The sequence below is a fragment of the Lates calcarifer genome, linkage group LG20, assembly GCF_001640805.2.
Source record: "Lates calcarifer isolate ASB-BC8 linkage group LG20, TLL_Latcal_v3, whole genome shotgun sequence".
In the NCBI taxonomy this organism is placed as follows: domain Eukaryota; kingdom Metazoa; phylum Chordata; class Actinopteri; family Centropomidae; genus Lates; species Lates calcarifer.
The window spans coordinates 22359969-22372956 of NC_066852.1; the positions used below are offsets into that span (position 1 = coordinate 22359969).

A 12988-nucleotide genomic window follows, 5' to 3' on the forward strand; every position below is an offset into this window, starting at 1 on the left:
CTGTCATAATTTGGGTAAACCTATCCAAATGTTTCTCAAAATCCTGCACTATCTCCATCTCTATGGCTAAACTTACTGTGGAGGTGTTTTTATGCTATATTTCCTAGAGCTCACCTGTCAGTGAAACAACGAATGCGCTCCATTTGTCCTGGCTGGCACACCTCATGTTGTACAGAAGAGGCAGAAGAGGTTACAGTAAACTGCTGGCAGGCACAGTGTTGAATTCCTATCAGCTGATGGTCACACAAAGGCAGGAAGCAGGGCAGAAACTGTGGGAACGCTCCTAACTGAGCATGAGATTAAAAGAAAAAAAAAAAAAAATCAGATACAGTATGGCAACATGTCAAAAGGTCATATCACTGTGTATTAATGCACAGGTACTGTATGCATAAAAAAGTACTGGGGATTACTAGGAAGTAAATGTATTTAAACTCTACTTTAAAAAAATCTATATAACTAATACTTAAAAAAACATGAAAAACAGAGATGTATATAACTTTCTTACAAAATACATCATCTGTACGTAGAAACTAAAACAATGAAATAATTTGATGCAGTGAAATATATTACTGAAATTGTAGCGGAGGTACTGTATAATATTAAGAGCAGATCATGAACACACAGCTACAAAAATGACTATTTTGTTAGCGCCTGCAGTGACCTTAGGGAAACAAAAAGCAAGCCAGAAAGAGGGCTAAGACAGACAACATGAAGTTAATTTTTTATTTTTTTCTAACTGCAGATTGAAAGTATACAACTGAACATCATGATTTGATTTTTATTATGAGACTCATAAATAAAAATACAAAAAAATTTCACTACAAAAAACAATCTACTGTTAGTAGGATGTAAAAAAAGAAATATTCTTTATATTTTCACTATCAAAGGCACAACATTGACTTTAGTGACAACATGGAGAAGAGAACCTGCAGCATTAAATCTTTTATTTTTCCTTTTTATTTTTTTTTCACACTCCATCAGAGAACACTGAAATGTTACAAAGAGATGTGTCTGATTCTACATGGAAAGAAACAAAAAAGAACAACCTCTATATCAACAGACGGTGGCTATAGATTGGTGGCACAGCTCAACAGGAAACGCACTGCCACGGAAAAAAATAGCACGTTGTCGCTGGAAAAGACAAAGGACCTTTGCAAAGCTCTAATGCAAATTTCAAAAAATTATACAACTGACAACAATAAGAGAACATAATAAAGAAAATAAAAAATAATAATTGGGCACCTTCTAAGATTAGGCTAAGATTAGGTGCTGAGGTAGACAAAAACTATAACAATTCAAATCATAATAAAAACACTATTTTCTTAATACAGAGCAACTTGACTGGCACTTGTGCTGTCACAACAATGGAGGAGAGAAGTAGCACAGACAAGCCAGGGAAAGACAAAGAGAGAAAAGCTTTGTTACATAAAAAGCTTTGTTATGCTTGGTCCGACAGGGCAATTGGTCCTCAGTGCTAATATAAAAAAATACAATGTCTTGGTGCTTTGTTACTCAAACAGTTTTTAGTCTAGACCTCGATGGCACATGCATTGCAACACTGCATGAAATGGCTACTTTGTTCTAGAAACACCACACCAAAACACAGAGTGCCAGCTCCAGGGATGCCATGATTCCTCTCTGACGAATTTAACATCCCCCTCTAAATGCATTTTGTAGAAAAAGAAAAGAAAGTACTTAAAAAACAACTGAAGCAAAGCAGAAGGGGGAATACCCTAGTGCCAACCTACCCAAATGGAGGTTTTCTTTATTTTTATTCTTTCAAGAGCAATATAAAGTTCTCATTAGCAAACCTGTTGCTGTCAAAAAAGGAGAGAAAAAAAATAGAACAGACAACGTAAGTGGAGAAGCAGATCCGGGCTTAATTTGCTTGCAGAGAAACAATTTCATGGAGCAGATTTTGTCCCGAAAGTCTTTGCAGACTTGTTTCACCACTGCATCCTGTCTGGATTCCAGTAATTTTTTTCCACCATGCTTTGTTTTTGTGTCACTAAATAAATGCTTCTGGGTGCCAATCACAGAGTATGGCCTAAGAAAAGAAGTGAATGCAGAATCCCAGTTGCTATTTCAGTAGCATTAAGGGTTTATTGCAGTCCTTGAAAAAGAAAAAAGAAGCCCTGCTCTATTCAGGATTTAAAAAAAATCAGGTCATTTTCGAGCGTCATGACATCCCTAGGGTGCTGGAGACACCATTTTTATTTTCTTCTGAAAATACAGAAACTAAGCAGATATAGATGGATATTTTTGTTGAACAATTTCCATTTTTAGGCACAAAGATAGTACAGAAACATCGGAGGAACACTGAGGGAAGAACTATATCGATGCCAATGTATATATATATATTTTTTCCAACATAGAGAAAAAAAGTGGCATAGAATATCCTTTTATTTTGTATCTGATCTGATTAGTGCATTTTTCCACTAATACACACACACACACACACACACACACACACACACACACTCACACACATAGTTACACACTCTTGTACACACTCTGTCACCCGCACAAAAAAGTAGAAAACATTCAGAGGACGATGATAGTAATAATGTGACTGAACAGGTCTTGCATTCTGGTGGTTCAGACTGAGCCGTGACTGGGTATATTATAGTGGGTGGATATTATACGAGGGTGAAAAAGCCCCCTCAGCTCACAGTGTTTGAGAATAAAATGGCAAGACACCACGGGACATGCCATCCCTTCTTCTTTTTTTTTCAAGTACAAAAACAAAAACACAAAAAAATATGCCGACAGTCAAGTTTGATTGAAAAATTGTGAATGACAAGTACTAATTGGTCGGTTTGGCAGCGCCCCCCTGCCGTCCCGTATTTTATCATCTTTTTTTTTTTTGTTGTTGTTTTTTTTGTTTTGTTTTTTTAAACTTTGTCACATACACACACACTCGTAAAATTGGTGGCAGATAGATTTAGTCCTTCACCTACAATGCAATTGACATCCAGAAAGCAACACTTATTATTACAATATGTTCACACACATTTTTTTGTCCAACAATATCAAAGAGGAGCAAGGCAAAAATGATTCACACCCAGAGAGAGAGAGAGAGAAAGAAACAGGTTAAAAAAAAAAAGAAATACAAATATTTGTGCCCTGCTGTAACCCTCCACAAATGGAAAAAGGACTGACACTGAATACAAAAATATCACAATTTTTATATATCAAATTGCCTCTGTTGGCTCTTGTTCAGGAATACACTCATTTCTCAAGAGAGCTTGTCAGCCAAGAGAATCTCTGTTTTTAACCTTCTGTTTTTTTCTTTTTTGATTACCACTTGCAGTTCCAATTGTCCAACGCACTCTGCATCACTGCAAACATGACCTGTCCCGTGTGGTTCAGCGTTTTTTTTTTTTTTTTTTTTGATGAACCTTCTTTTTTTCACATTACAAAACTACAATTCTATTCACATATTTTCAAGTTTAAATTCTTGTTTTTAAACCCTCTTAAAAAGCAATAGTACTTCCTCTTATCTGCTGCATCCCTCTTACTCATCACTTAAGGCTTCAAAATTGCTTTTTTTTCTCTGCTCTTCTGTGGTTGGAGGTGCAGGGGGAGACTATAAGAGAAGAATAAACATCCATTTGAATGACTTTTCTCAACCTATCAACCACTACGTTTGTTATTTCTTACCCTTTTATATACATTTTACTTAAAAACACAATCATAAATCAACTTTTGAACAAAAAAAGCATGAGATGAAGTAGCAATTATGAAATAATGCAAAACACAAACACAAAAAATGTGCTTTTGCCAAAAGAAAAAAAAAAAAAAACCAACTTAGAGGTAGCTTTTATAACAAATGACCAAACCTTCCGGCTCTTTAACAAGCGGGGTTAATAATACCAAGTTTGGTAACGAGTAATGCACAAAGAAATACACAACATTAGAAAAACAAAAACAAATCTCTTCACCGTGGCACTTAATTTTTCTGCGCATACATTGCTTCATCATGTTGTGCAATGCATCTTTCTGACATACACTCATGAAAAAAAGTGTACAAATGAAACAAAAGGGAAAATTAAAAATACACAAGCAACGTGAGGTCACAAAAACGAGGTAATTCAAGTACGATGTGTTGAGATCAAACTCAAGGTCAATAATAACAACAACAACAACAACAACAACAACAACAACAACAACAAGAGACGAGAGAGACAAAGCGCAGGGACAAAACCACAGAGAAAGAGTTGATTTATTCTGTCATCTTACTGGTCGCCCCCTAAGCTGCTGGGCCACATCTCGTCCAATCAGTGATTTTTTTTCCCCTTGAACAACCGGCCATTTGGATATGTGATCACCCCGGTAACACTGTGACATGCAGTGATACAGTTCATTAAAGCCTTCGGTTCAACCTTGATACCTGTGGCTGTGTATGCTGCACAGGTCTAATGCTGCATTTCAGAGACATCAGAAAGTCAGTAATTCCTACCTCCTGCTCAACAAAATAAGCCTTTCACTTTGAGCAGTATGCAGAATTTTTAGAGCAAGAATATTCAAGATGAAGTTTTCTCCAAGAAGCAGTTAAGGTGGCATTGTAACATACACTGTAAATGCTACACATGACTTTTATCATTATGCTAAGGGCCCCTGCTGACCCACCTTTGCTGTGATGTACATACAAACAGTAGAGTACACATAGCATCTTAGTGATATTTTACTTAAAGCCCTGATGGTAATTTAATTCAGTGCAAACATATTTGAGAATATGAATTTTAACACAATATCTGTAAGATAGCTGGAAGATGATACAGGGCCTTCCTTTAGGGCTGTTATTCTACGTCACAGATGTATATTCCCCCCAAAACATGTGAGGTTTCTGGGGCCCTGTGGTACTTGCCTGCTCTTCCTGGTTGGTAATACAGCTTTGCCTCATTGTACACTAAAGTTTGAATTTGAGGTCCACGTGACCTCATGGCCCGAATATGCGATGATCTGTTTCAGCCCTTTTGTTAGATCCTTGCAGTCTATCAAAACACCTGGTGGTGAATGGTTCAATCTATTCATTTCAAGTGTGAAATAACATTTACAGCTTCTAGCCAGCTAGCTCATGTATGAGCTATGAGGAGCATGGGGAACAGCAGATGGATGGAAAAATTCTTCCACGAGTAATCACAACCTCTGAGGCTGAAATTATAGGTTTTCTGACTTTAAATGAAAGGCAGCATTAACCTGCTACTGTATGTATTCTGACACAACCCTGTATGAACCTGGCTTGCAGTCACATTCATGTTTTTGTAGCCATATAACAGTCTTCAACCTGCCACGCCACCGTTGACAGAGAGATGTTAAGGTCTGCAGCTAAGGCATTCCCAGCACTTCTTCAACATTCACTACTAGCAGTCAAAGTCACAGGACTCCCACGGAAAGCAGCCTTTTTTTCCATTTTGTTTTCCATCACTGTGGTGAATGGACAGATCTGCTGTTGTCAAAGTGTTACTGTTTATGTGTCAGTTTGTGTAGTTCATCATTAGTGTGAGATAATGATAGTAATCTGGTTAAATGTACATGGATAAAAGCAGTCCAGTTATCTATTGCTAAGTAGGTGAATAGGTTGGGTTTACTGTGGTGTACTGTAATAGCGAGTTATGATTTAATGAAAAAGTATATACCTTGCAGACATCAAACAGAAACTGTTGTCGTAATTTGTTTTACCTGTGCAATCAAGCCATGATAAACTGTGACGCAGAGCAAAAAAAAAAAAAAAAAAAAAAATAAGATGAAAAAGTGACGTAAGTAGCCTTTGGCTCTCTGGGGAGAACCGTGTGGGGGGGGGCAGTGGTGACTCCACCTTCTCCAGCCCGCATGTGATGCAGATGCAGAACCAGGAAGACTACTGAGAAATCCGGGGAGATGTCCAACTAAAAGCAGCACTAGCATCTCCTCCCCCTCCCATTACAAGCAAATGGGTGCTTGGTTTGCAGTATTTTAATGCTCCCACCCGTCCAGTTCAGCTGTTTCATCTACTGCATAAACCCACTGGCTCTGCTGCTGATTCTCAGGGGCTATCTCGCTGCCACCGCTGGGGATCTGAAGGATTTGATGAATGGACAGGTCGACCGGCAGATCCTGGTAAAAACTGGGGAGATCTGTGCCCATTGCTCAGGCATAGGTGATGGGAGGTGACTAAACAGATACATTTCCCATTTGGGAAAAGATTAGGGGTATGTTCACCCAAAGCAGTTCATTCAAACTCTGGAGCGTTCGTTTCTTATAGCAAGGTGAGACAGCTGGAAAATATGTCTCAGTCCACCTCCAAAAATAAATTTGCTGTGGTTCATAACAACCAGAAATATGCAGGTGTGTAGTAAAAAGGAGAAGGTCCTTACTGGGGGCCTAAACTGATGCTATGTTCACATATGCTTTCATGTGATTCTAACTAGCATGACTGAGCAGGGAGAATATAAACACACCAAAGTACAACAAAAAAACCTTTCACTTGTTTTCAAAGATGATGGAAAAAAAATGGAGTGAAAGATTCAGTTCCTGATGGCATAGATGAGCAGGTTCAGATAGCCCTTGAGAATCTGCTTTCTCACTACTGTGGCAGCAGCATCCAAAGTGTCACTTCCTTGCAGCCCGCTCGCTTTATGGCGCTGCATGAAATGACCTGAAACAATAACACAGTTGCAGATGTAGTGAATGACCCGGTGAATCCGAACAATGGTGGAGAATCTCTCTCCGTGTCCAAGTCTTCCTCTTCTCAGCACTTTTGTCCCACCATCACCACCCATTAACCCAGTCGGTTGTCGCCGCCTTTGCATGAAAAGAAAAAGAGAAAACAAACCCTCTTGCTTTCGAGTCTCTCACTGCTGACGTTCCTCAATCGTCAACGCTCCACTACAGCTTCATGCCTCCTCTCCACTCAATTACATTCCCCTTACCTCTCAACCCCCGCCCTCACCATCTCACGTACCCTCCCACTCTTCACTCTCCCGGTCTCAGACATAGCAGAGGTATAGGTAGGTCTTCTCTATGCGCCAGTCTGGGGGGATGTCTTCAGGCTTGTGGCCTTTCATGTGCTTCTGCATGGCTGACAGGCTGGGGCAGTACTCCAGGCAGATGGTGCATTGGTAGGGCGAGGCGCCATTGTGGGTGCGCAGGTGCTTGATCATGGCCGAGTAGTCCCTGGATCGCTGGTGGCACAGCTTGCACTCGAATGGCTTCTCACCTAAGGATGGTAGGGTGGGGTTGAAGACAACAACTGTGTTACCCACAGTGCCAATCAATAACAGTATTAAGTTCTTGCTCAAGTGTCTGTTAATCAGGAGAATAAATGCATTTAATGCAAAAATCAATTATAAGAGAAGGAAAAGCTATATCAGTCTGTGAGGTGTTCTGGTAACACAGCAGCTTCTCCATCCTGTGGCTTTGCTTTAAATCTGTATAATCATCTGACTCACGCTTCTTGCTCCTTCAGACTTTTTTGCAGTGATCTTACCAAGTAACTTTGCAACAAGGTCATTATTACTGATAAGAATGTTGGTCAAAACTCCATCAAAACCCTGTGTAATTGAACCACATGATCCTTTTAGTGGCAAAATACTGTGTCTTGGCAGTTCTGACTGCAGCATGTGAAATCTGTTGTGTGAAAAAACAGTAAAGTGAAAAAAAAAAGTTTCAGTGTCAGCGCTTCAGGAGAGACGAATAACCCATCACTACTAATTTAGAGACCACAGATTTCACCCTGTTGGCCCACAAGAAATTCTGGTGTTGTTATGATAATTGGGACTGTGCACACAGTAAGTGACAAGTCAAAACCCAGGAGTGAAATCCCAACTGTCTCCTGAACAGCAGTGTGCAGCAGTGTGCAGCTGTAAAAGACCACACTAACTCTTTAAAGTCATTCCAACTGCCTCCCATAATTGGTACAACTCTTAAGAGAAAGAAGAATAAAAGCATAAAAGTACAGTAGTGGAGTTTGTTCACCTCTGATAGACAGTGTCAACACAGTGCCAGTCAGGTCTACCAAACTATCCCTCTAGCAGATAACAAAACGATCTTCTAATTATTTGTGTGGTTGAGGGGAGAGAACTCCTTTGTGTTCAGTTGTTATCATTTCTCATTACTGCCTTTATTAAAAAGACCCCACTGTATTATGATTTTGGAGCCATGCAAGGCCTTTTTTTCAAATCATGCTGTGTCACAGACTAAAATGAAAAAGAGATGCCCTGCTATTTAATCGAATGTGCAACTATTGAATGTGGCAGCTGAGACCGTGTAGAAAATTAGTTGAAGTGAGAAGTTTTTAACATTCACTGTCTACTATGCTTATGAAAGGTTTAATACAAACTCTGAATCTATGGCATCAGATTATCAAAGACATCTATGCAAACAGGCAATTTTGTCATGTCTATATACACTTCCAGGTCAAAAACTATTCAACAAGTTCATTCTTGGCCTTGAAAACATCAGACAAAAAACCCCATCTTAACTCAAGGTTCATTTTTTAGCTTCTTCTGGAGCCCTGAGCTTCTTCATTCACAGAAAAGGGTGGAGACATGTGGCTCAAAGCTAGTGCTTTATTAAGTCAGGAAACGCTCATGTTTCTCTCCCTGTCTGAGTTGTGGCGATGTCACCGTGTTCCCAGATCTCAGCATATTACTTTGCCGAGTATAATGGTATCATAACTGATGATGGTAAAATTGTGACAATAAGAACTGAATCAGATCTATTCTTTAACTGTGAGAATGGTCAAACAGACCTGTAGTAAATGAAAATGACCAAATAAGATTTAGATTAAGCTCTGCATGGGCAAAAAATTCTCCCAGCTAAAATGTGATGTTTAAATACCTGGTATTTCCTCTATAAACCACAGCTAATCAGCTAATCTCTGGTACATTACACATAATGCAGCTCCTACCACAAAGAACTCCTGTAGGTGTCATAAATCAAAGTGCAACGCTGCTTTCTTGCTGTGGGGGCTGCTATATTCAAGAGGCACATTTCAATTCAGCAACAGCAGCCAACCTAAATGTGCTAATGATTTGAGTGATGGCAGGGAATAATCCACCAGCGCTCAAGCCGGCAGACGCAAATTAGACATGTAAATGCTGACCTTTACCAATGGCATTTGAAATGAGCTGTCGGAAGTGATCTGGCCCAGCGCTTGCTGTCACCTTTCAGTTGGAGCTTCACACATGTGTGCTGGCAAAGCGAGTGGCTTCATGCCTCTGCTGCTGCTCGGTCAGTCTGATCTTTTAGAGCACTGGTTAACCTTGACCTCTGCGGGGGCGGGGTTATGGCGCCATTTAGCCAATAAGCATAAATACAGTGTTGAGGGTGGTCACATGTTTTTCTGCAGCAGTGTGGACACCGGCGTGATGTTGATGATATTGATAACCGGACTGTAAACAGGGTCGCCTCAAATAACCAGCTAATAATGAATTGCAAATGGGACCCAGGTATTGATCCGCCATTGGCATTTGGGATGTGTGGAGAGAAGGGGGCGGGGAGGGTAGGTTGCCAGTGTCGATGATTCATCAAGCAGCTGCCTTTTGTGTGAGGTGGCCTTTGACTGTGAGCTTGTCACTTGCTCTTGTTATCTGCTGTTGCTCTCCGGCTTAACGCAAAGCCCCCCTCCCCCACATAAAAGGGGAAAGGGTGGACGGGGGGGAGCCAATTATTGGACAGGCTGCCTTGATAGTGTGGCTTAACAGCTGGCTTATTGAATGGGAGATGGGAGGGTGCTGCTATGTGTGTGTGCGTGTTAGAGAAAAAGAGCTGGTGAGGAAGCATAAAGCCTTGGCCATGTGCCATCCTGGTGAGCACTCGTGGTATCCTTACTCAGTCTGGTACGTCGCATGCACTCATTCTCCAGGGCACCAGCTTATCACTGTGTCAACATCTTTATGGGGCTCTAAATATACTGGGATCAATACAAAGTCTTCTGAGACATTCATCTACTGTATCACAGCAACAGAGATATTCATCTGGTCTGGTCTGTGCCTTGCAACTTGGATTTCCTACAACAGAGCCCTTTAACAGGCTGCATATGCTACATCAATAGGTTTCAACACTGTATTATTATCAGGGGCAATACAATATAATGTTGCACTCATATTAGATTGGGAGAATGGAAAGAATGGGATTGACATCTCGTTGCTACAACATGAAAGTGTTCGTGTTACTCATGAATAGAGCCTTACTGATACTGTAGTTTAGGCTGATAGAAATTTTAATATTTGGGATTAAAACATATAATCTGAACTAACCTAAGGAACAGCTTCATAGTGATAGCTATGGAAAAATGACAGAGGCATCAACTAAATCAAGAAATGATTCTAGGACATAACCATCCCAAAAACCACATACCATGCAGCATTTTGTTCTTCAGTTAAACTAACTTTGGTAACAGTACCTGTGTGCACACGGTAGTGGGTTTCCAGCTGGTGCTTGAGGCTGAACTTCTTCCCACAGCCGTTACATTCATAGGGCTTCTCCCCGGTGTGGATGCGCTTGTGGCCCTTCAGTGTGCTCTCATCACGGAAGCAGCTCCCGCAGAACTCGCATTCAAATGGGTGGTCCCCTGCTGAAATGTGAATGATGAAAAGGCAAAGTTTATTTTGTCTGTTGTGAAGAGTCAAAAACTGTCCAGATTCATGAAACAAAAATCTTTGATGTTTTTGGCTGGTTGGCTCTCAACAGCAGTCCAAAGACTATGGTTGAATGCTTAACACCATCAAAAAAAAAAAAAAAAAGAGAGAAAAAAGTAAACATATAGTTGTGATTCCTAAAGTGAACCACACTGCTGACTGCCTTGTTATTTTGGTGGGTTTTTATGCACATTACCAGAACAACAGATGTTATGCTTTAATGGACACCCACTTAAAGGCTTTAATACAAGCAGCCCATCTTTTGTCTTTCTCTACAAATCACCTGCACTGTTGTTTTGCTTTGTGGAAAGCCTTAAATAATTGTAGCCTGTCATGGCTGTTCACTGGCCATGAGATGTATTATTGACCATGCAGTCCCAGTCTCACAATGCACTAATGGATAACCTGACTGATGTAGCAAACCTACAATAAGGATCTAAGTTTGTCGTCATAGAATCTATTATCCTTTGATATATATGTTTTGAATACGACAAATCGCAAACACGCCATTTTCTCCACTTCTTGTAGGGCAAGATGTACAAAATGGCTGCTTTCAAAAGACTGGCAAAAAACTCTTGCAGTAGCAACCAGTCACCATAGTCTTATCTGTCTGAGTGTCAATGTTGTAGAAGGGACAGTAAAGACATGTTAGTGCTGACATGCTGGTGTAAGTTAGGGTAACTCAGAGATGCAGGTTGTTTCTTGAAGTTCAACCTCACCAAATGAACATCACAGTTCACTTGTAAGGAGACTTTTCAGTCTGGTGTAGCTCAAGGTTTCTGCCTCATAAAAGGAAGTTTATCTTGCCACTGTCACCTTGTGCTTGCTCATGGTGGGAATTTTTGGGTCTCTCTCTGTAAATATAATAGAGTACAGCCTAGATCTGCTCTGTATTAAAAGTGCCCTCGGTTATGATTTGGCACTTTATAAATAAAACTAAACAAAAAGCTGTGCTACATTTTGCTTCTACAGGTATAGTGTTACAACCTGTTACAATGACTGCATGACAGCCTTGATTACTGTCATGTAAACAGTATCATCTTCTTGGTTACTTGACACAAATTTTATTTGAGACCATCTTCAACTAGTGTCGTGTGGAAACACTTAAACAGTTTATGATGAGACTGAGAATGTGGTAAAGATGTGGTTATGTTTTCGTAACTGAAACAAAATGGAAATTCAGTAATAGACAAATTTAAATATTTATCCCTCTCTGCCTTTTCATACCTTTACTTACACTCTAATTATTTACTGTCAGCATACTGTCTATTTCTATTCAAGGCTCATCTGTCTGATCCTTTCACACAGTGTAAATGTATTCACATTTTTAATTTACAGAGCACCATATTTCCATTCTGATACATTAGACTTGTTTCAGACACCAGGCTGGCTGTGGATGTACAGTACATGTGTGCCTTTCGAAAATGAAAATGACAACAGGCATCACATTATGCTCCTCAGGCTGCCAGAGCACAGGTCCCCACAGGGCAGCTGTAATGGATATTCAGATGTCAATGATCAGGGATATTATGATTTGCAGGAGGCTCTCACCAGCAGTGCAAAGACTAATTGTATTCCCGTGTTTGATGAGGAGCTCCTCCTTGCATCATTTGCTTCCCCCCATGTTACACTCTCCATCCAAGTAATGTTGTGGATATTTATTAATGTATTTCACTCCACCGCTGCAGGTTTAAGTCACCATCAATGACCTATGCCTTTCATTATCTGCCTGTCCGAGCAGCAACGTGCCAGGGAATAAATTGCATTTCTCGTTATGTGCTGCTGCCACTGCCCTGCTGTTAAAAGACAATTTCACTTCCATCCTGCATATTTTATTCAACATTTTATGTCTATATATACAGTATGTATGCTTTTATTTGGTTTATTTAGGAGGCGAGGCAGAAAGAGGGATAAAACAGGAACAAGGGATGGATACCTTTTAAATGCTGATCACATTTTGGGGTGTGCTATACTTTCATGGAAGAAAACGTTTTCTATGCCTTGTGATGTTGGACGCCTTCCCATTAAAGAGAAGCTTTGATGGGGATTCAGGGGTGTTGTGTGGGGGTGTGGGGGTGGGGGATAAAACTGAGACAGGGATGGAGCAGGAGATGTGGGTGTATATGGCGGCGGCAGTGGGGGCTGGGTAAAAATCAATAAAAGTGACAGTCTTTATTTGTCTGCATGAAGTTATCAGTGGCTCCCGCTGTAAGACATTGTGCTCTTTCTAGCGTTTCAACCACAGCAGAGATCACAATCCATCACGGAGCTCGGTGGGCTCGCACGACGCTGCAAGAATAATAATTGAGCTCAGATTCACCTGTCTTTAATTAGGGCCTCCGATCAGACCAGCGAGTGGGATG

General features: G+C 40.4%; 1 protein-coding gene across 2 annotated transcripts in view; it reads right to left on the minus strand.

The window, feature by feature from the left end:
• Nucleotides 1–709: 709 nt before the first annotated feature.
• The window catches only part of zbtb16a (zinc finger and BTB domain containing 16a), a 137769-nt gene continuing 125490 nt past the window's right edge, over nt 710–12988 (minus strand). The window contains exons 6-7 of one of the 2 annotated variants that reach the window (XM_018689289.2): nt 10391–10558; nt 710–7201 (exon numbers count right to left, since the gene is read on the minus strand). In XM_018689289.2, coding sequence (XP_018544805.1) covers nt 6972–7201; nt 10391–10558 — 398 coding nt within the window. In that variant the 3' untranslated portion in view covers nt 710–6971. Of the gene's footprint in view, nt 7202–10390; nt 10562–12988 lie in introns of both variants that reach the window. The other variant, XM_018689288.2, reaches the window with a different exon arrangement.